At 42.2% G+C, this 23,745-nt stretch overlaps 1 protein-coding gene across 10 annotated transcripts in view; it reads right to left on the bottom strand.

The window, feature by feature from the left end:
• The window catches only part of LCLAT1 (lysocardiolipin acyltransferase 1), a 205,949-nt gene that overhangs the window by 68,847 nt on the left and 113,357 nt on the right, over nt 1-23,745 (bottom strand). For 9 of the 10 annotated variants that reach the window (XM_073338649.1, XM_073338646.1, XM_073338648.1 and 6 more), the window contains one exon: nt 4,884-5,000. The exons of the other annotated variant lie outside the window; for it this stretch is intronic. In XM_073338649.1, coding sequence (XP_073194750.1) covers nt 4,884-5,000 — 117 coding nt within the window. The remainder of the gene's footprint in view (nt 1-4,883; nt 5,001-23,745) is intronic. 10 annotated transcript variants of the gene reach the window in all.

Raw genomic sequence — 23,745 nt, 5'->3', positions numbered from 1 at the left:
AACACAGAGAGATAAAGAACAGATGTTGTTTGAACGCCAGCAAACATACACTGCAATGCTTTGTTCTACAATGATTCCCGAGTACGTGTTACTGGCCTGGAGTGGTAAAGTGTCCTACCATGAAGGACGCAATAAGAAACCTTTTGCAAAGGCTTTGGGAGTACATCCAGGAGAGCCACGAATGCCAGGGCAAAGGAATCCTTTCACATGCTTGCTTTTAAACCATGTATAGTATTTTAAAAGGTACACTCACCGGAGGTCCCTTCTCCACCTGCTGGGTCCAGGAGGCAGCCTTGGGTGGGTTCGGGGGGTACTGGCTCCAGGTCCAGGGTGAGAAACAGTTCCTGGCTGTCGGGAAAACCGGTTTCTCCGCTTGCTTGCTGTGAGCTATCTACAACCTCATCATCATCATCATCATCTTCTTCGTCTCCAAAACCTGCTTCCGTGTTGCCTCCATCTCCATTGAAGGAGTCAAACAACATGGCTGGGGTAGTGGTGGCTGAACCCCCTAAAATGGCATGCAGCTCATCATAGAAGCGGCATCTTTGGGGCTCTGACCCGGAGCGGCCGTTCGCCCCTCTGGTTTTCTGGTAGGCTTGCCTCAGCTCCTTCAGTTTCACGCGGCAATGCTTCGGGTCCCTGTTATGGCCTCTGTCCTTCATGCCCTGGGAGATTTTGACAAAGGTTTTGGCATTTCAAAAACTGGAACGGAGTTCTGATAGCACGGATTCCTCTCCCCATACAGCGATCAGATCCTGTACCTCCCATTCGGTCCATGCTGGAGCTCTTTTGCGATTCTGGGACTCCATCATGGTCACCTCTGCTGATGAGCTCTGCATGGTCACCTGCAGCTTGCCACGCTGGCCAAACAGGAAATGAGATTCAAAAGTTCGCAGTTCTTTTCCTATCTACCTGGCCAGTGCATCTGAGTTGAGAGTGCTGTCCAGAGCGGTCACAATGGAGCACTCTGGGATAGCTCCCGGAGGCCAATACCATCGAATTGTGTCCACAGTACCCCAAATTCGACCCGGCAAGGCCGATTTAAGCGCTAATCCACTTGTCAGGGGTGGAGTAAGGAAATCGATTTTAAGAGCCCTTTAAGTTGAAATAAAGGGCTTCATCGTGTGGAGGGGTGCAGGTTTACATCGATTTAATGCTGCTAAATTCGACCTAAAGTCCTAGTGTAGACCAGGGCTTAGAAACAAAAAAATCACACATTCCTTTTCTTTTTGATACAGCTTTTTGCCGATGGAAAACCAAATGAAAGCCACTGTGTTTTGAGTATATCAAAGAGTATTTCAGAGGTTAGTCCACTCAACAAAGATCCTCCACAGTACTAAGCACTCTGGCTCCCATCTAGCGAAATGCTCAAGCATGTGCTTTAACCACATGAACAGTCAATGGCACTATTTACATGCTTAAGTGCTTTGCTAGATGGGGTCCAGAGCTCTCTGTATCTTGCAAAATCGATTCCCAGATGTGGCCTGTTGGGAAGAAGAGTTAATATGATAGCTTGAGTGCTATTCATCAACAAAAATCAGTGGAGGCGACAACAAAGCTGCATTAGCTATTGCTGAGACTCAGACATCACCAAGAACACAGTTATTACTATCAGGATACAGATGATTTTTCTTTACTTGAATATGAGAAGTACATATATTCTAGTTGTACTCCACACTTCTTTTTTCCACCTATTCATTTCTCATACAGCTTTCTGCTGCCACCTCACTCATCTCCCATGCCTTCATCTGACAGTCACTAAAATTAAAACTAACAGCATACAGAACCATAGGTGCTGGAACAATTTGTATAGAGGGGGTGCTGTGAGCCACTGAACCAAACTGTAAACCCTATGTATGATGGAAACCACTTCAAGCTGGGGGGGACGGCAGCACCCCTAGTTCCAGCACCTGTGTACAGAACATATATTCTCAGCATTCCTTCAGTTTCCTAATTTGGAACTGCATTTTCTTTTAAGATGTAGAGAAAAATAATGACTGAAGTTGTACTATATCATTCTGCTTACAATTACTGTAGAGTAGAAGCAGAAAACTGAAAACACTTCTCCAAGAATTAATTCAGACTTAAATTTAAGTCTTCCTCATGCTTCAAAAGCAGCAGGAATTGCAGTCACCCCTTTATCAGATATTTCACTAATTATGCATCTAATGCACTCTGTCTATATTTACTCTAGGGTACACTTAAGCTTACAGGAATGAAATTAATACTACTTGAGGAAAAACAGTAATGTAACCTGTTAGAACTGGGATGACAAGATGTCTCCCTCTTATTGGAATTCGATCAGGACAAAAATTAGCAGCAATCTTCAGGTTGTATGAGGGCCTGAGTCAGAGTGAGCTCGGGGTCACTTCCTGTAGCTATAAAAGAGCTGGGATATGCAACAAACGTGATGCATTTACGCTCAGAGGGGAAGCTGCTCTGCCAGAACAATCCTACTTGCCAGCCTATTTTTGTTGCAGCTAGGGAAGGTTAGGTTGGATTTGCGTAGTTCCCATAATCCCAGCAAGGAGTCAGAAACCACATTAGCAGCAGTTTCACATAGGGAGCACATAAGGCAAAGCAGATGTAAGTCGTGGCCACATAAAAGAGAGCTGGGGAAACCAGGAGAGTCTAAAAGTTAAGTCCATGCTGGAAGAAGAAGTGCATTCACATGATTTGGGAGCTGCACAGAAAGTGCTAATAATTAGCGTCCGTAATCTGCTTCCTATTATAAAACTCAGGAAAACCTCACATTAAGACCCAAACTCATGCAAAGAGATGTGAGTAACTTTTTCCTGAAGGTTATTATTTCAGCTTCTTCTCCAAGTACTTTTATTGGTCACAAACAGCTATTTTTATAACGTAACAGGTAATTCATTCATAATACAGCTTGCAATGCATATTAATCAGGGTTCTTGCCAAATTAAATTTATTTTTTCAAAGTTAAAAAGGCAATTAAACTTCACGGCATTTCTCCCCCTCTTCAATGACCTATTTCGGAACTAAATAATGTATTTAGGCTTGAAGTGAAGGCATTTCAGCATGAGGAATGGAAAACTGTCATGAGCCAAAATTTATTCACAGGGAAACCATGGGGCATTAAGGTTGTCATACAGGCGCAAGAATATTTTCAAACACAAACATGATGTTTAAGTTTTCATCACCACCTCCCCAACTTAAAATCACACACCATCCTTCAGTCTGCAATCACAAGCAAGAATGAAGATCCAAGTCTATTTCTGGGGTTATTGTAACTGTTATCCATTACAATCGTGTGGAAACAGTGAAGAAAGGGCTAGCACCTTCACGTTAGGGGTCTTCATTTTCTTCACAACTCTATGCAACTGAAAATAAAGGTTTTATAATGGGAAGTATTAGGCTAGACTACCTAAGAGTTGAGTGCTCTCCCCCCTTTTTACTCCCCCACGGTCCATCTACACTGCAGCTTGGAGGTAAAATTCTCAGCTTGGATAGACATACATACACTAGCTCTGATCTAGCCAGTGTGCTAAAAATAGCAGTGTGACACAGCAGAAAGGGCAGCCGCTTGGGCTAGCCATCCAAGTACATACCTAGACTTCTCAGATGGGATTGCAGCCAGTTGGCTACCCACAGCCATCACCAGCGCTGCCACAGCCGCACTGCTTATTTTAGCTCGGAGCTAGCATGTGTATAGCTGCTGTGTAGACGTACCTACAGCTACATAGATACTTTAATGTTAATGGTGAGGTTGGAAGGACATTTCAATTTAACATTTCATTTGTCTGAAAATGTGCCTCCTATAGAAACAAGTAACACATAAAATTACAGCATCTGAAACACCAGAAGAAAAACTAGTTTTTTCAGGTTTTTTCTCCAACTTTGTACATCTGACAAAACATTCTTATAAAATCACTTTTAGTGTTTTCCCTTTATAATCAGTTGCCCTGTTTGTGCATGTTTTTTACACAGCAACATGAGAGAAAAACAATTTTTTAATACAGGAAAATTACTTAAAACCTCAAGGATTGGGGAGGTGACCTCTCAACAAGTATAGTACCTGAAATGATTTTAAACTTTTTTTTTAATTGACTAGATTTCAAGTTGAAAATCTTGCTTTAATTGAAAAAGGATCCCAAGATAATAGCATTAATACAGCAAAGAAAGACCTAACTGTTGGAAGTTTTAAGCAAATCAAACCTTTAAACTGTGTACGTAACAGTGAACTACATACTACCACAAGTTAGACAAAGAACATGCAATGTATGTGAAAACCTAAGATGCCTACTAAAATTTCAACAATGGTGTGTTGTGACCCACTGCTTATGTTGTTCATAGTAGTCTGTTGTTTTATGCTCCCCTTGATTATTTATTGTAGTCACTTGGTGTCCCATTTTATAGACAGACAATAAGCTCTTCAGAGAACAGACAGTCTTGCTATATGTTTATACAGTGTCTAGCTCAACGGAGCCATGATCACTGACTGGGGTCCCAAGATGCTACTGTAATACAAATAAATACTCCCCCAGGATTAAGTACAGGTACAGACATTAAGGCTAGCCTTACTTAGAGATTTCCAAAGTTATTTTCCTGCACTGAATCATTAACCAAGTCATTGTATTAAAAAAACTTTGGAGCAAGGGGGTGGTTTCTTGTCTCATTGTGGATGTTCTAAATTATATTAATATCTTATAAACACAAGACTGCCGCTATTCTCAGCATACTACAAACCCCGTAATCATGGCAGAAAACAAGAAAGTTGTCTTCTCATATGAGGTATCTATTGCATTTCTAATACTATTTTGGAGTAGTTAGTTTATTGAAGTCAATTATCTGGCTTTCCTGAGTTTAGTTATTTGAAGCTGCAGAGGAGAAAGGTAAATATATATATAAAGAAATGTTACCTTCCCTTAGACGTTCTACTACAAAAGTGAAACCAGTAGTTCGTGGATGCAAGACATATTTGTATTTCCGGAGTCCATTCTTTTCAGCAAATTCATTACTGCGGGCTTTGGTATTGGCTAAAGATTTAAAAAAAAAACATTAACAACATGAATATTAGAAGGAGTTATAAAGTTTCATAATATTATAACAGCCCCCAATACAACAGCAGCACACAGAGTACATCACTGTAGCACTGTTCTGAAGGCAGCAGACTATAACAGTGCTTTTGGTTAGATTCATAATACCATGAGATATAGCAACTTGTGAGGGTTTTTTCCTTATATGATTGTTTAAAAAATTTTTTTTACTCTTTGGTGTACTCTTAATTAACCTGTCTTTCACATTTACCAAAGCTAGATAATGAAAGACATAATAAAATGATTATTGCAATGTACAAGTTACATAAGTGCCGGAAACTGGAATGACATTTTAACTCAAAAGGTACAGTTTGTAATAGTGTAAGCTTTGATATTATGAATTGAGAACCTTTAAATCAACGTTTTGTGTCAAACAGAATTGTTATAAGTACCTTATTCCCAGCTGGGAAAAAAAAAAAGCTTTGTTTTCTAAATGTAGACAAGCAGCAATTAGTCAACTGCACTAGATCAACACCTGACAGTCAGCTTACTCATTTTTAACTTGACAGGCTTTAGTCACTAGTCTAGTCATAAATTTGAGTTGCACTTATATACAGTACATTAGATTTTCAACCAATTCCCCTCTGCAGCAATACAGGCTTGCTATTGTAAGCACAGTATTCACAAGCCACCTGAAAGCAGTTCTGGTGAAAACCTGGTGAAGTAAAGAGTTTCACTGTCTGGCAGCAAGAATCCTGTATGCAAGGTAACTGCACAACTCTTCAGAAATAATTACTACACATCCCACTCAGCAAACCAAAACAGATACAAAAAAGAAAAACTGACGAGTGGACATGAAGCCACTTGTTTTATAGCATGTGTGGGAGAATTCTTCAAACTGTCTGCTCAAATTAAAGTAGCCTTGCTTGCTGCATTCCATTGGTGTCACTGCATCTTCAGGGTCACTAAGACAAAAGACACCTAGGATCTCCCCATGCCAACATGAGGAAAAACAATTTAATTGAATGTATTTATTATACAACACCTTTGGTGTTCAAAAGGGGACAGTCCAGCAACAGAGGTGTGGAACAAGATCTGTGTCTGATCAATACAAAACCCAATGCACGTAGAATTTATTAGAATCAACCACGGCTAACAGCGAATAAAGATGAGAATGCTAATGGAAAGCCCATTGTTGCTTAATAAGCTAGCAAAATTGATCAAGTACAGATAATATCTTTTCCTTTTAATTTCGTCAAGCTTTGTCACCTAACTCATTTGTCAAACAAAAACCAAAGGCATGAGTGTAGAGATTAGTCCCAATCATTGTGTTAGTAAGGCACTCTGCTCATTTGTGCCAAGTCTGCCTCTTTTTATTCTAAACCACATGCTCTCTCTATTGCTCACTGGTAGATATGTTACTTTATACAGAGAACCTCCTGTTGGTTAATGAACATACTATGCAATAGCAATGTGCTAAATAATTTTTCAACTTAACAAGCAAAAATGCATTACATACGATACAGAATACAATCTTTCATGGATGTTGCCCTTAAAAAATTAACAGTGGAGCAGAGGCTTACTGACCACCTAATTTGGAGACAATAATAGCTACTACTCAGCGACCACTATGGCATACTATGGAGTACTTCCAGGGAACAAGTAATTAATGCAACCAAAAGAGTCCAAACATATTTTCTTCCAATTTGCCAACGCATAAAGCTACATTAAAAAAAACATTATAGTTAAAAGAAAAGCTTCCAAACCTAAGAAATCTGAGAAACATTAAAATAGCTGAAAAAAATCTTTCACCGAGAACCCTCATCCACAATGGCTAACTGGTCCATGCTTAAAGAGTTTTAAAACAGTTCTGCTAACTTCATTAATACCCTACTTTTGAAAGAGGTCTAGAGAAACAATTTTAATCTAGGCAGCGTCTCTGCACCAAATGGGAGGGGAATCATGAATGGGTGTTTGGGAAGTTGCAGCCTTCCTATCCTTCCCATATTGCTAAATAAAAGGGGGAACTTCAGACTGATGTGAGGAGATGCCCAAGAGTGGTCCTGGCTTAGTACAGTCAGAGTGCATATGACAACAGAGAGCTGCAAGCAGACACAGAACTGGTTGCTGAGGGTTCGAGCTGCAAGCAGACACAGAACTGGTTGCTGAGGGTTCTAGCTGGTGTTTGACTATTTGTGTTCCTGACATTTTGAAAACTGGAAAACTAGAAAAAGATCAGTCAATGAAAAGGATGATGAGCAGACAATATCTATATATAACATCCCAAAAGAGCTATGTTAAAAGAACTTTATTAAGGTTGCAAGTCAAGCACTCAAAAGTTAGGAAATGCCAGAATTACGGTTGCATGTGCAAACTTAATTTACCCCCTGGTGCAAATGCCTTATGATACAGTCTTTAATTACATGGTCACATACTGCTTTTCCCACTGGAAAATTTGCTCTGAGAATGAGTAATGTCTGTGTATTAAAGGAGACAGCTGTCTCTAGGACCCCTGCTTTATTTGTTGCAGAAGTTGGGAAGTGTGTAACAAATGAGGCAGGGAAATGCAGGGAGAGAAAGGGTGGTCTCACGGTTAAGACAGCTGAATGCTGTCCTGGGGAACTGGATTCTATCTCTGCCACAGAGTCCCTATGTAACATCTGGCAAGTCACAAACCAAACTTTTCACTGGTAGTCATTAATTGTATGTTCTTCCTTTTCTGGATCCCCAACTTAAGACAGGGGCTGAGCACTCAGCTACAACTGAAATCAACGGGAGTTGTGCTTTGAACATATTAAGTATCACATACTGCTATGTAGCCTGAAAAGCAGGCCCCATGCATCTCATATTAGGCACTCAGTATTAGTGGTCACTTTTGACCGTAGTCTCCTTATGTCTCAATTCCCTATCTGTAAAATGGGGATAAATAGTACCTCACCTCACAATTGTGAAAAAGTTGTGGGGTTGTGAAAATAAATTCATTACTGTTCATGAAGCACTCATATTTTAGCGAGACATCACAGAAAAGCCCATAAGGAACTTAACTCTATCTTCAGAGCAGGGTTTGAATAGTGTGCAGTAAATAAGACCTGGGGCCTCCATCACTTGTTACATTTTCAACCAACCACCTCTGTACTTTCTCCCTGGAAGTCCCTCTCACTTGGGAAGAGCTCTCTGTGAACATCCACAATGCTACCTCATTATCCTCCTTCAAAGCCCTCCTTTAAAACTCTCCTTTGCTACAAAAGCCTACAAAAAATTTAATTAACCATTGGTGCATGGATACCATTGCCTTTCAGACTAACCAGTATGAGAAAGTTACTCACCTTGCCGTTACTGAGGTTCTTCGAGATGTGTCCCCCTGTGGGTGCTCCACTCCAGGTGACGGTGTGTCCTGGCGCCGTTGATCAGAGATCTTTGGTAGAGGTACCTGGTTGGGACACACATACTCAGCTGTTGTCTCTCGGTCTCGTTAGAATCTGCCTGAGCGCACGCATCCCGCACCCCCCTCAGTTCCTTCTCTACCGTGGAGAAATCAGTATAGAACTTCAAAGTAGAGGGGAGGAAGGCGGGGAGCAGAGCACCCACAGGGGGACACATCTCGAAGAACCTCAGTTACTGCAAGGTGAGTAACTTTCTCTTCTTCTTCGAGTGCTGTCCCTGTTAAGCAGTACCCACGAAGTACCCTGTGGGTACTGCTCTACTCCAGGTGAATGTGAAGCAGTACCCACTAAGGCTGGTGGGACTTTGGAGTTGCGGCAGTGAGTACTGTAGACAGTACTGTATGGCCTACTATTGTGACTGCCGTGGTATCCTGTGTGATAGCATAATGTTTACTAAATGTGTGTTCAGATGACCAAGTGGCCGCCTTATAGATATCAGGAATGGGTACATTATGGAGGAAAGCAATGGATGCTGACATGGCTCGAGTAGAATGAGTTCTGATGCCTTCGGGTGGTTGAGCATTTTGAATGCAATAACAGGATCTGATGCAGTCAGAGATCCACTTGGAAAGTCATTGTTTAGAAAGTGCCACACCCTTTGATCGCTCGGTAGTGAGACAAATAAGCAGGAGGACTTACAAAATGATTTAGTCCTGTCTGAATAGATGGCCGGTACTCGTCTGACATCGAGGGTATGCAGCATTGCCTTGTGTGAAGTCTTGTGAAGTTTGGGATAGAATGTCGGTAAGTATATTGGTTGGTTAAGGTGGAAGGTTGATACCACCTTAGGGAGAAATTTAGGATGGGGTTGCAGGGTAACTTTGTCTTTGGAGAAGGTTGTATAGGAAGGGAGGCCATCAAGGTGCTGATTTCCCCTACCCGCCTTGCTGATGTTATAGCAACCAAGAAGGCTACCTTCATGGACATAAGAAGAAGAAATGAAGTAGCTAAGGGCTCAAATGGAGGTTTCATAAGACCATGAAGAACGAGATTGAGATACCATGCAGCTGCAGATGGATAAATCTCGGGGTAGAGATTTTGTAGGCCCAGGAGGAAGCGTTTTATAGTGGGGTAGGCAAAGAGTGAAAATCTGTCTAACGAATCATGGAAGGTAGTAAGGGCCGCTAGGTGTATCCTGATGGAGCTGAGTGAGAGTCCATCCTGTTTTAGTTTCAGGAGGTAGTCTATGATGTTAGGAAGGGTCATGATATGGGGTCATAAATGTTTGTTTGAACACCACAAGGAGAATCGCTTCCACTTCTGCAGGTAAGTTTTACGAGTGGAGTCTTTTCTACTATGCAGGAGGCTGTATCGGACTTGCTCAGAACAGGCTAATTCATAGGTCTGGAACCATGCTGTCAGGTAGAGTTTCTGGAGCTGGGGGTGAAGAATTTGTCCATTATCCTGGGAAAGGAGATCTGGTCCGTTGGGGAGAGTCCGTGGAGGACGGGTGGACATGTGGAGCAGGTAAGGGTACCATGTCTGTCTTGGCCAAGACGGGACAATGAGTATGACCTGAGCCTTGTTGTCTCTTTGATCTTGCGTAGGACCCTGTGTATTAGAGGGATCGGTGGAAAGTCATACAGGAGAGAGCTGTTCCACGGGATGAGGAATGCGTCTCCTAGGGATGCAGTCCCAAATCCCGCTCTGGAGAAAAAGAGGTGGCATTTGCGATTCTGGGTTGTGGCAAAGAGATCTATTGATGGGGTGCCCCATTGGGAGAAGAGCTGTTGTAGTATCGTGGGGTGCAATTCCCACTCGTGTTCTTTAGAGAAGTGTCTGCTGAGTGTATCGGCGGTAGTGTTGTGACAGCCGGGTAGGTATGACTCAACAATTTGTATGTGGTGCTCTATGCACCAATTCCATAATCAGATGGCTTCCAGGTAGAGGGAGTGTGATCGAGCTCCCCCTTGTCTGTTTATGTAAAACACACACGCTATATTGTCCGTTAGGACCCGGATAGATTTGTTCTTTATAAGGGGAAGAAAGTGGAGGCAGGCTTGTCTCACAGCTCTGAGCTCTAGGAGGTTTATGTGTAGATGCGTCTCTGGCAGAGACCAGCATCCTTGTGCCACGTGTCCCTCCAGATGCGCTCCTCAACCGATCAGGGAAGCGTCTGTGGTGAGCATGAGCATGGGGAATTGTTGTTGAAAGGGAATGCTTATGCGAAGGTTCTCTGGTCTTGTCCACCATTGCAGGGAAGCTAGTACATTCGCTGGAGGAGTTAGCAGCGTGCAGAGCTGTGCCTGCTGGGTTTGTAGTTTGAGTTGAGCCAACCCTGAAGACATCTCATGTGCAGCCTGGCATACTTGACCAAGTAGGTGGTGATTGCCATGTGTCCAAGGAGCTGTAGGCAAATTCTTGCCAGTATTCTGGGACAAACAGAGAGCGTATGAGGTGTAAGATAGTGAGGAATCTGTTGTGTGGTAGTGAGGCTCTTGTTCGAACTGAGTCCAGGTGAGCTCCAACGAATTAGATCTGCTGTGTTGGCTTCAGGGTGAATTTTTGGATGTTTATTTGTAGGCTCAAGCTGTGGAAGAGTGAGATGGTGAAATGAGTAACTCGAAGCGTCTCGTCATATGAGTTGCCCTTGATGAGGCAATAATCTTGATGGGGAAAAGTATGATCCCGTGTCTGTGGAGGTGGGCCACAACTATGGCTAGGGTTTTGGAGAATACTCTTGGTGCTGTGGAGAGTCCAAAAGGGAGTACCCTGTATTGGAAATGGTTGTGTCTGATTGTGAAGCATAGGAAGCGTCTGTGGGCCGGATGAATGGATATGTGAAAGTAGACATCCTGTAGGACAAGGGCTGTGAACCAGTCCCCTTGTTCCAACGCAGGTATTATTGTGCCCAGTGTGACCATCTTGAATTTTTGTACTCTTACAAATTTGTTCAGTCGGCATAGGTCTAGTATAGGCCTCCATCCCCTGTCTTTTTCTGGGTCAAAAAGTAGTGGGAATAGAACCCTTTTCCTTGACATTGGGTAGGCACGGGTTCCACTACACCAATCCAGAGAAGGTGATCCACTTCTACGCAAAGTAGGTGTTCATGAGAGGGGTTTCTGAAGAGGCACGGGAAAGGGGGAAGGGTAGGAGGGTGGGATATAAAACGGATGGAGTAGCTGGACTGAACTATTTCTAGGACCCAATGGTCCTGTGTAATCTGCTGCCAGGAATGATGGAAAGCCTGGAGGCGGTGGCCAAATGAGCAAGTAGGCAGTGGAGTCAAGGAGTGGTCCTGCAGGCCCTCGACCAATGCTTCAGATTTGTTGTTTATTTCCCAGTGGGTGGGAAGTAGCTGTTTGCGCTTGGTTTTGTCTGCACCTAGGAGGTCTAGGGCGATTCCTAGGCACGTCATAGGGTCTGTTCTGAGGCCGGTGATACTGTTGTGTACATGGTCTTTGGTAAGGTTGATACCATTGTCTCCTGGGAATTGATGGGTAGAAGCCCAGGTGCGTAGGGTTGCTCTAGAGTCTTTTATGGTGTGAAAGATCTTGTTTGTCTTTATCAAAGGGGAGGTCCTCCACTTTGGTCTTCAGATCTTTGGGGATACCTGATGCAGAGAGCCAGGAAGCTCTGCGCATAACCAGAGCAGTTGCGGTATTCTGGGCAGCTGTATCTGCCATGTCTAGAGATGCCATGACTAGAGGGCCATTCTGGAAACAAATTGGCCTTCGACAAGGACTGACTTAAAGTCTGCTCTCCTGTCCTCTGGAATATGGGAGTCAAAGAGTTTATTGTAGTTATCAAAGTCATAGCTTGCAAGTAGGGCGCAGTAGTTTGCAATTCTGAATTGCAAAGTGGAGGAGGTATAAACCTGGCAGCCCAAGGTGTCAAGACGCTTGAGGTCCTTGTCTTGCGGGGTAGGCAGGTAGCGTGGCTGTTCTGTTCTGTGAGCCGCTGCATCCACTACCAGAGAATTTGGTTGTGGGTGAGAGAATAAAAAGTCTACGTCCTTAGCAGGAACATAATATTTGCATTCAGCCTTTTTTGCAAGTTGGTAAGATAGAGGCTGGAGTCTGCCAGAGAGTGTCAGCTGATTCTAGGAGTGCGTCATTTATGGGAAGCGCAAACTTTGAGGGAGCAGAGGGTTGAAGGATTTTGAGGAGTTTGTGTTGTGTCTCCTGGACCTCCACTAAAGGGATGTCTTGGCTGACTGCCACCCTCTTGAAAAGTTCCTAGAACTGTTTCAGGTCGTCCAAATGCTGTGGAGGCGGAGGCAGCAGGGCTCTGTCTGGAGCTGCTGGAGAGTTGGGGTTCGGCGAATCATGGTATGGTCCCTGGCCCACGTCTTCAGAGCGGGTTTCAGGCCCTCTACAAGTAGATGGAGCTGGAGGCGCAGAAGGAACTTGTGGTCTGGTGGAAGAAGCATGAGGGTGAGTGGCAGTAGGAGCTGGCCAAGGGTACCAATGAGGCCAAGGCATTGGATGACAGAAGTTAGGTATAGCCCATGGGGCCGGGGGGGTGGGAGGGGCAGAGTAGGGAAACTGAGGCTGGTGGTTGTTTGCCATGGTCTGAGGTGTAAAAGGATCCGGTGCCGTAGGAGAGGCAGGTGGGGAGAACTCCTGCTGTTGCATATCAGGCTCGCTGTCAGTAAAGGTGGCCAGGTCAGGTGGCGAGAGTGGCTGGTCAAAGAGCAAGCACTGTGTATCCAGGAGCGGAGAGTTAGGCTCAGGTGCCAGTGAAAGACCATCTTGATTCAGGAACCGTTGTTGCTGTTCCCTAGGGTCTGAGTGTGCTGCACGCGGTCTGTGCTCAGAGGCATGCACAGACTTTTGTTTAGCTTTCCCCGGTGCCGTGGGTCTTTTGTGTGCGCCCTGCAGGAGGTCCGCTGCTGCTGCATGAGCAGCGGGCAGACTCGGTGCCGACATTCTTGTTGGCACCGGGGTAGAGCATGCTTTCGGCACTGGGTCTATTTTTGGTGCCAAGGGGTCTGGTGCTGAGGACATCTTCCCTGCACGGGAAGTTGTGTCCCTGCCTCTGCACTCTGCGAAAGCCGCTGAAGTGCTGGGACGGTCGGAGACTCCTGTCTTCGGCGTTAACAGCACTGAGTGTCAGGATCTCGCAGGAGACCCTTTACCCTTGTGGAAGTCTCCACTTTGAGACAGTTGGGCTCCTTGCCCTGCCTGAGAGGATGAAGCCGTGCTCCCAATAGGTTCAGACCTGGCCAGGGAGCCTGAGGGAGAGGGTTTAAAGGTGCCCTTCTCTGGAGGTGGCTGCAGGGATTTCTGAATAAGAATCATTTTCAGCCACAGGTCCCTGTCACAATGAGCCCTGGTTTTGAGGCTTGTGCAATGGAGGAACTTAGCAGGGACGTGTGTGTCACCTAGGCACTTCACGCAGCGTGAATGTCCATTGGACTTTGGCATAGAGTCCTGACAAGAGACACATTTCTTAAATCCTGAAGCCCCTGGCATTATAGAACTTGAAGTGCTGGGGGAGTCTCTCTCCGCGGGAGACAAGCCTGAGGAAAAAAGTTTTTGTTTTTTTGTTTCTGTTTTGTTTTTAACTAAGTAGCTATTCTAAAGGAAGGGAAACAATTGGGATGTTACTAACTACTGCTATATTTTTGTGATTGTTTCCTTCAGAGACCAGGGAAGAGTGTTAGCACTGCCCTGAGTCCTGACTTCAGCCGAGGACGGTTGAGAAGGAACTATGGGTGGAGCGGGACCCACGCACTCAGGCAGATTCTAAATAGACTGTGAGACAGCAGCTGAGCACATGAGTCCCAACCAGGCACTGCTACCGAAGATCTCCGATCAACAGCGCTGGGACGCACCGTCACCTGGAATGGAGCACCCACAGGGACAGCACTCGAAGAAGAACGTCTGTTTCCTTGTTCTCCTTCATCTGTCTGTATCCATGTGTTGTCTCTTGTCTTGTCGTTCAATTATACACTCTTTGGGGCAGCGACCATTTTTTGTTCTGTTTATACAGTGCCTAGCACAAAGATGCCCTGGTCAACGATGAGGGTGGTTAGGTTAAAATTCAACAGCCATTCATTCAGTGAGCACTCTCCATACGTTTGTTGGGGATCAGTATTTATACTAGCAAGTGACAAAGATTGAGGGAGTTTCCATGCCGATTTTGAAGGGTGGTTGGTGATGCTCTTAATATACATAAAAGTTATCATAGAAACTGTAAGCATCACACCTCTGTTATTCTTAGACTCTGCCACTTGGAATACCAGGAATCAACAAGTTACTTTAAAAAAAATAAATAAAAAAGGAAGGAAGGAAGGACGGACAGCACACTATTTGCCATTCTACCCAATGCATTTATTTCGAAATTAAGCGTTGTGTTTTTCAAGAAGTCACTTTAAAATTATATATGCTAAGACCACCACAGAAGTTGGAACTGGAGCTGATTTACTGTCAGACATCCTTTAATTTGAATATTCTGAATTGAAAGATAGAAAAATGTAGTGATCTGATAAACTGCTGAGGCAAAAATATGAATGTTGCTCATTGAGAGTCAGATGTCATTCAGCTATTTAAAAAAATGAACTATTTTTTTTCCAGAAAACTTTGGAGCCTGCGTTGTGCAGGAGGTCAGACTAGATGATCATAATGTCCCTTCTGACCTAAATATCTATGAATCTATGGAGCCAACTAGGGTCTACAGGAATTTTACCCAAAAGAATACTGAAAGATGTAAAGAGTCAAGAAAGGAAAAAGTTGGCAGAAGATAGTATCAATCTCGTGAAACTACAACAAACATCAAGTCTGAAGCACATGGAAATACTTCACACTTGGATTTCGCATTGCTCATGAGATTATGGTAAGATTTGTATGAGAGTCTTTCCTAGCCTTTGCCATATTTTTGCTGGAAAGAAATTCAAAAGTCTTTGCAATCCATCTTTTTGTTGGTGGCCATTCAGCATTTCATAGTTTGGCTTCAAAATAATTTTAAGTACTAACAGTGTAAACTGTGAACATTTAATTTTGGATAATGATTTTTACTGACTCATAATAGCACATGTAAAGGGAGAAATATACACTTGATACCTTACTGCTTCATATTATAGCAATGCTGGGCAACCTGATCCACCTTTCCCACATGCAATATCAAATAGGCCAGTAGAGTTTTCGCAAAGTATTTCTATATATTGACATTTATGGGACAAGACCTACTAGTGTGTTTAGAATACCTGTTGATGTATTTAAAAAAAAACAACGGAGGTACAGACACATACTGGTGATGGATATAGTTTTCAAGTATACCTTAAATGATTTAAGTCACTTAAGATGCTTTTGAAAACTGAACCCAATGGGCTTAAAGGCAGCAGACCTCAATTTTTTCCATGGCTTTCAATATGGATTTCTCTTTCATGTGTCTTTGGGAGAGAAGCACTGATCAGGACTGAGTATACTTTAGAAATTATACTAATGTTATTTAAATGTGTTTAATATCAAATGGGAACTTTAGTAATAAGTTAATCTGAAAGGACTGCAGTTACTTCGGTATTAGTTTCACCATGCCACCTCTCAGGACTCCCCATCACCACTACAATCTTCTATTGTGGAATTACATAACAAAATAATAATAATAAATAATAATAATAATAATAAAAACAACAAAATCAAAGAACCCATTTCAAATGAAACAGTAAAGAAAATAGCCCAAAGCTACTTTTAGGAGTTAATTTTTAGTTGAATGATCAAAAGTAGGTACTAACTTTAAAGTTGTGACATTTAATTTTCCCCCTCCCACCCAGGATCCGTGCAACAGTCATCACTGAATAAATAGGTCATGTTACTGATATTGCCGTCATCCCACCTCCCCTACTCCTTTGTACATCTTGGTACCCCTCCTGGTAATTAAGATGTGAGCTTGGAGCAGGCCTCATGTCCCATCCATACTGAGAGGACACCTAGCATATTCTGGAGGGCTGAATAGGGAGAACAGACTGCCAAACTGTGCCTTAAATTACTAAATAAAGCGCACACAAATTGATTTATAAGTCAAAGACTGAAGAGGGGGAAAAAAGGTTACCTCTGACAGCACAATGATAGAACATATGGTAGTACCTGCTATCACCTGCATTCCCCTTCCATGGGCCAGCAAGGACACTCACTCTAGGCTCCTGGCTCCTCAGCCAACACCACTCTTGGATGGAGACCCATGTCTCTCTGCCTCCTGACTATCTTTTCCAGGCTGCCCAACTCCCTGCCTACACTGTATGTTACCCAGCAAGTCAGACTTGTGGCAACAAAAATATATCAACTCCCCAGGTTCCTTTTTTGGGCCTGTTAGGGTTTGCCTCCTCCCCAGGTCTGGTTTAACCAGTTTGACTCTTCCTTCTGGGTGGGTCAGCTTTGTCCCCATCTCCCTTGATTTTCCTCTCAGACCGTCTGCATATTGGTTAGCTCATTTCCCAGGTTCGGTCACTTCTCTAGTATTCTTGTCTATTAATCATGATTTCAGGGAGCGGGGAGAGAAGAATGGAGCGGCGAGGTGCAGAGTTTATAGAACCGTTCAATGCCTGTTAATGAGTAGGCCTCATTGAGTTTGCACCCCCCCAACCAGTTCCCCATTTCCTTACCTAACCCCTAATTTGAACTGAAACCGCTATCTAACTCCTAATTTGAGCTCATAATCTTTATAGTCCTCTTTGTCCGTATGTGTGAAAATGGACAAGGCTTTTTGTCCCTAACAGTAGTGGAGCTAGATACTGTACCATTCCTTCTGCCCCATCTTATTCAATTTACACCGCATTTCAAAAACCTTCAGAAACACATCCATGTGAACCCCCTTCCTAAAGCAGGGAAGTAATTTGGAGTCCATGCCACCCATTGGGAAAGGCTCCTAGTATCTGGCTTCATCTATCAGACTATAGTCCTGCTGGTGCAGTTTTTACATCTCAAGCTGATGCTGATGATCCTTCTTCTCCCTCTCCTTGTGCTGGCACTGGCTCTCCTGCTCTCCTCTTCTCACGTGAGCTGACATTGTCGCTCTAGCTCCAAGAGCTTCCCTGCCTGCTGAACCCTCTGCCAGTGGGCTCATGTTCCCCATGAACTTGGACCATAATTCCTCCTCTGGTCGTTAGGATACAGCAAGTCGACTAGCTGTGTCTTTGTCCGCTCCGCAGTTTTGAGCTGCTTTTCTTTGCATAGCTCAACCAGCCGATATTTCTTCAGCTGTTCATAATTCATTTTCCCTCTCTCTTTTCCTGCTATTCCTTCCCCAAAAAGACTATCAAGACTTTTCTCTGTGCTATTTCCTTCTAGGATATTTGCTTTCACAGCTGTTGGCATATAATTCACACTGTTACAGAGCCAAATACACTGCCACCATAGTTCAGGGTAACTGCAGCTGGTATTTCCCCTCTATTGTCTAGCAAGGGCACCCATTCTAGACTCCTGGCTCCTCAGCTGTCACTCTCTGTCTCTGTGTCTCCCTCCTGATTTTCCAGGTTGCAGAAGTTCCCTGCCTACACTGTGAGTTCTCCAGCAAATCAGATGCATAAACAGGCCTGCTTTGCCTTTTCTCCGGAAGCTATAAACGGCATAATTGCCCACAGTTAAGTTACCGCACAGCTCCTTCTAAGCAAGCACATTTATTCCTCAGATGAAAGCACAGAGAAAACATATTAAAAACAAGTGTCCCTGAATAAAAGTGTCCCTGAAGCTTATAATACTTCTCAGGGTTTACATTAGTCGTGTCTCCCCCAGAGATGTAACATACAATCCCACAATAATACATGAACATTTTCATTTTTAATATAACAAACTCTTAAGATACATGAAAGTTATTATAACAAGATTTGTTCAGGATATTGCAGGAAATTGCCATATCTATCACACCAGACACAGAATTTCATACCTGTCAATTTGTATTTCATAGCAAGTGGAAACATTGGTAAGAGAAACGTATGAGGCAAATACATTCTATTTAGATGAGAGACTAACATTCAATGTGTACAGATAGACTGAGTTAACATGACCTAACACCTAAGCTGAGAAAAATGGACACACAAATCAAAATTCAATCACCTTGCCTTATTAAGGTGGCTACGGGTCAGGAAAGAACACCTCCAAGATCAAATAAAACTACTGAGTAGGGATTTGACAAATAGGTCTTGGTAGAGGGGCGTAAGGCCTTGTCTACACATGCAAACTGCATTAGTTTAACCCAAATCTGTCAATTTGCACATTTAGACAAGGCCTAAGAAACAGAAAGAGCAAGTGGCTCAGGCTGCCTGATGAAAGGGGAAAGAGTGGACAGTAGTCTCTAGAAATGTAAGGCATTTTCTTTTTTCACTGCAACTAAGCCAGGTGCACGTACTGCACTGAGCTTTGCAAAGAATTCAGATGAGGTATGTTATGCAAAGTTCTCTGTGTTAATTTGATTTTCCCTCTATTAATAATAAAGCTTGTTTTATCAAAAGAATATGACTCAGACTTCTGCTTGGTTCATTTCCAACAAACTGTCCTAGAGGTAGATAAGGGAGGAAAAAAGTGTGTGGAATCTTACCTCCATTCAGAGTAATGTCAAAATGTCATGAACAAGAAGGTGCATCCCCCAAGCATTGCTGCAGCCAGAGTGACATGCAAGGCAACCCTCAAGACGAAGGGAGTGCAAGTGACATTAACTTGGTAGTTCATATTAATGATACTTCCTTTCTATCGAGGCATTATAGTTTAGATAATTAAATACAGGAAGCTCGAGTTATACAGTAAATATTTAAGAAGAAGGAGAGAAGCAATAAGCAGAATGATCTATTTTTATGGAAATCAATGAGCTGCAGTTTCAAAAGTAAAGCAAAACTGGAACTTAATGAATGTCTGGTATGTAAACATTTCAAATACTAAAATGTACAATGTAACTGAGGTTGTCTGCTACCCTTCACCTATCAGATAGCCAAAATGGTTCCCATTCTTTTAAGCCTTTCACCGTTTACAAGTAAAACAGACTAAACATTCCATGGAATTTTAATGACGTCTTTTCCAAGCTAAAATGTAACAGGGATATCCATAAGACTCAATTTGATGGGTATTATGAACTGCAGTCTGAAGTGTTGGCATAAGAACTTCAGATGACAGAGCATTGAAAAAGTACATGGAGTATTGGTTTCTAAGTGAAAATTCTGTTCTGGAAGCTATGAACTATACCAAAATAGATTACAAGAATTAATTATAAAATTTTCAAGTTCACATAGTAACAGAGTATTTCTGAGCCTCCTGTCTACAACTGTCACTGAAGTTAGTAAATGTTTGACAACATAATTAAACATACAGTATGCAGCAGTTTGACTCAAAAGCTAACTGTGGGCTTGTCTACACTTGCAGCACTGCAGCAGCCCGGGTGCAGCTGACCTGCTGTAGTGCTTAGTGAAAACGTTACCTACAGCGATGGGCGGGCTTCTCCTATTGGCGTTAGATCAGTGGTTCTCAGCCCGGGGTACATGTACCCCTGGGGGTACACAGAGGTCTTCCAGGGTGTTACATCAACTCATTTAGATATTTGCCTAGCTTTACAACAGACTACATAAAAAGCACTAGCAAAGTCAGTACAAACTGACATTTCAGATAGACAATGACTTGTTTATACTGCTCAATATACTATACACTGAAATATAAGTATAATATTTATATTTAAATTGATTTATTTTATAATTATATGGTAAAATCAGAAAGTAAGCAATGTTTCAGCAATAGTGTGCTGTGACACTTTTGTATTGTTATGTCTGATTTATGTCTGAAGTAAGCAAGTACTTTTTAAGTGAGGTGTAACTAGGGTGTATGTAAGACTAATCAGACTCCTGAAAGGGGTACAGTAGTCTGTAAAGGTTGAGAGCCACTGGCATAGATACTCCATCTCCCCGAGAAGGAGAAGCCCCACCAGGAGAAGCCCTCCCATCGACACAGCGCTGTGTACACCAGGGCTTAGGTCGGTATAACTACATTGCTAAGGGGTGTGTTTTCCACACCCCTGAGTCACATAGTTATACCTACATAAGTTGGTATTGTAGACCAAGCCTTTAGGATTGTTTCAGTTTCTCTATAAAGTAAATCCTAAAGAAACATGCCCTAAAAACAAAGATGCACATTGCATTTGAGTTTGTGTACTCAAATTGTACATGGGTACGTTCACTGTCTGATAGAAACATACACTGACATTATTTGAGGCTTGCGGGTGTCTCCTGTCAGAGTCTGTTTGCTTCTGTGATGTCTTTCAGTGCGTACACTGTTATTTTTATCTGTGTATATTTTAAAATATTTATTGTATTAAAAGTGTGACTCACATAGGCAGAAATACATTTGACCTAGGCTGTCTAAATGGGTAACTATAAAAGGGAGGGGGTGTCTCTAATGGTTTGAATGCCTCATCTCTAATGCTTACAGTAAATAACCAGGGGGTAAGTTGAGATTACTTTTTCTACAAATTTCACACATCCTATTAGACTAAAAAAAAAGTATCCCCTCTGCCCTTACTCTGATACCTTTGTTTGTCTCATCCAGCTGTTATATCTTGTATTTTAGATTATAAAATCGTAGGGGTAGGAATTATCAGTTTCTCTATGTTTGTACAGTGCCTAGCAAGATGGGACCCAGACTTGTTGAGGCCTTTAGGTGCTACTACAGTATAAATGTTAAATAATAAATAGCGGCATAAGGATCTGGGTATTCTGACCAGAGTCCTATTCCTGGTTCTGCCACTTTTGGAAAGTAGTTTATTCACTATGTGCCTCAATTTATCATCTGTAAGATCGGGATAATTACCTCGAAAGGTGATTGTGGGATTTTGTAAAGCCCTGCACTCAAAGTTTGAGACTATCGTAATGAAATCCACATATTTCACTGAATTTTGTTGTGTTACTCTGGATAGTGTTATATAGGGTGCAACAAGAAATTCATGAACTTTTCAAGAGGCTAGAGGAAGAAATTCATAGTAATCACTCAGGGCTCAATTCACTTTGGGAGCTATGGGCTTTTATGAGCCATTAAGCTGGTTTTACTACTGAAAACCAAACAATGAACAATGTACAAACTCAGAGCATTTTAGCATGCTGACACTTTTCCCTGATAGCTTAATTTTGTAATCCACGATCTACTTTTTTTATGTAACACTCTACATTTCAGGGTCACAGAAAAAGCCTTCAAAACATGAACCATGTGTAACCCATGAGGTTGTGTATGCATAATCTGCAGATTACCTAAAACAATAGTTCCACAACCCCCACCCAGCAATGCACTTAAGCACAGGCTTCACCTTAAACACTTGAGTAGCCCTATTCAAGTCAACAGAACTACTCACATGCTTAAAATTATGCACATTTTTATGTGCTTTATTTAAGTGGAACATAAGAGTTGTGAACTGCCCCATTCATCTGAATTAGGTGTTCAAGCTGAAGTTCAATTATGACCATTTAAATGCAGCTATTGTGATCCTGATCAGAGCAATCAAGAAGGAGGACAGCCATATCATGAAGAGCTGATCAACTAACTGTGAGCGGCATTTCATTCTGGCATCACCAGCCAGTAGAATTAAGTATAGGAGCACCACATTTTTTCCTCCTATCTGGCCTTGGCTGAAAACCCATGCCACTACTCTCAAGACTTCATATACTCTCCAACCATCATTGGTCCCACATAATAAACCTGAATAACTGACCACTCTCAGTTAGGTTTCCCTTTTAATTAAGGAGCTTCATTTATCCATCTATTTTGGGAGGTTGCACAGTGTCCATCACAGTCGTATTTATGCACGGTTAACATTCTACTTAAGGACACGTTGTGCAATTATTCTTATTTTTACTATCTGAGAACTGTTGAAGACATTAATGCCATTTTCTAGTTATTACGCATCAGATCATGTATTACCAGCGCCCTTGAACACATAAGAACATTCACTGTAGTCCCACGGCACGCAGTGCTCAATGGAAAACCATAAAGAGAGGGAACAAATGGGGCACTGCAGTTACTCCTAAGAGAGTATAGCCTGTATTTCATATCATAACACTCCTGAAGAGATCTGGGCTACACCATGCCTCACTAGACCGTTTTATAAAAAGGAGTAATTAAAAATTCTTTGGGGCTGAGGGACAGGGGGCAAAGAGTTCAAGCAAGAGAACACGTAAAAAGGTGGGCTATGCTGAAGCTTCTGAAGCACTGGACATAAGATTCCTTTGAATTCTTGTAGAGCTCTGGATTTCAGAAAGAGTAACTATTTGTTCTTCTGTTATTTGTTAGGGGGTTCTTTTTTGCAGTGTGTTTGCAACAGAATTTTCGGGGGGGGGGGGGGGGAGGGAAGAGAAGAGAAGGGGGAAATAATCTGATGCATTTTGCCCAAACTCAAAGTATTTCAAAGTGGAAATGATGACCAAACAAAAAATTTTCTCCCCAGCCCTTATATATATAGTTTGCAAATTGTTTATGAAAAAGAAAACAGTTACTATTATTCATATTTTTATATAGCATATTTCATTCTAAAAGTGCCCTACAAACTTTATGCATGGATCATTACTTCAACAGTAAAACGCAGCCATGCCTTATATTTATGTAATACCTGCCCAAAAGATCTTAAAGCATTATAAAATTTTTACGTAAGGTGAAGTCACTTCAGCTACCACTGTCATGAAGATAACCTTTGGATGGAAAATGGCAACCATTTAACAGTGCACAGCAATCATACAGCGAAGTACATGAAGATTATTGTATCCAGTTTTCTCTACCTATAATCCCCAGTATCAGAAGTAGCCACCAAACTCATAATTTAGCCAAGACAATGCCTCTATTCTTGCAAAATGTGCCATGGAATCTGTAGTGACCACAAGAGTACAGAAACTCTGTTTTATATCATCTAAAAAATTAAACGTGGGGTTTAAATGAGTGGTGATATGTTAATAGTATAACAACTTCCTGAAAGTGATTTTTCTATACTTTTACGTAACGTTTCATTTAAATGTAATATCACTGATAACTTTCGCATACCTTTTTTCTTGCTCAGAATTAATTGGCAAAGGGGTGTTGCCAAGTCTTCTATACTATCTTAAAATGAGTACTTTAATGGTTCACATAAAAAGACAATCACTGGTAGACAGGGAGAGATATTTACTTTAATAGCAAGAACTCCAGAATGTTTTTTTTTAATATTGTACAAGGTAGCAATCACTTTGGTAGTTTAGAACGCAAGACATCAGGTTTAGCTTTTTAAAATGACTGCTTTGTACACAATGAGACATGATTCTGTGGAATGCTTCTAACTTGTGATTGGAACAACTACATGGGGAAGTTATATCAGTATAAGGCTGGGTGTGGATTTGAAATGCTATAGCTAACCCAGTATAACTGCCCATA

Source organism: Lepidochelys kempii, chromosome 3 (assembly GCF_965140265.1).
Source record: "Lepidochelys kempii isolate rLepKem1 chromosome 3, rLepKem1.hap2, whole genome shotgun sequence".
Classification (NCBI taxonomy): Eukaryota; Metazoa; Chordata; order Testudines; family Cheloniidae; genus Lepidochelys; species Lepidochelys kempii.
This window is presented reverse-complemented; position numbering and strand designations above follow the sequence as displayed.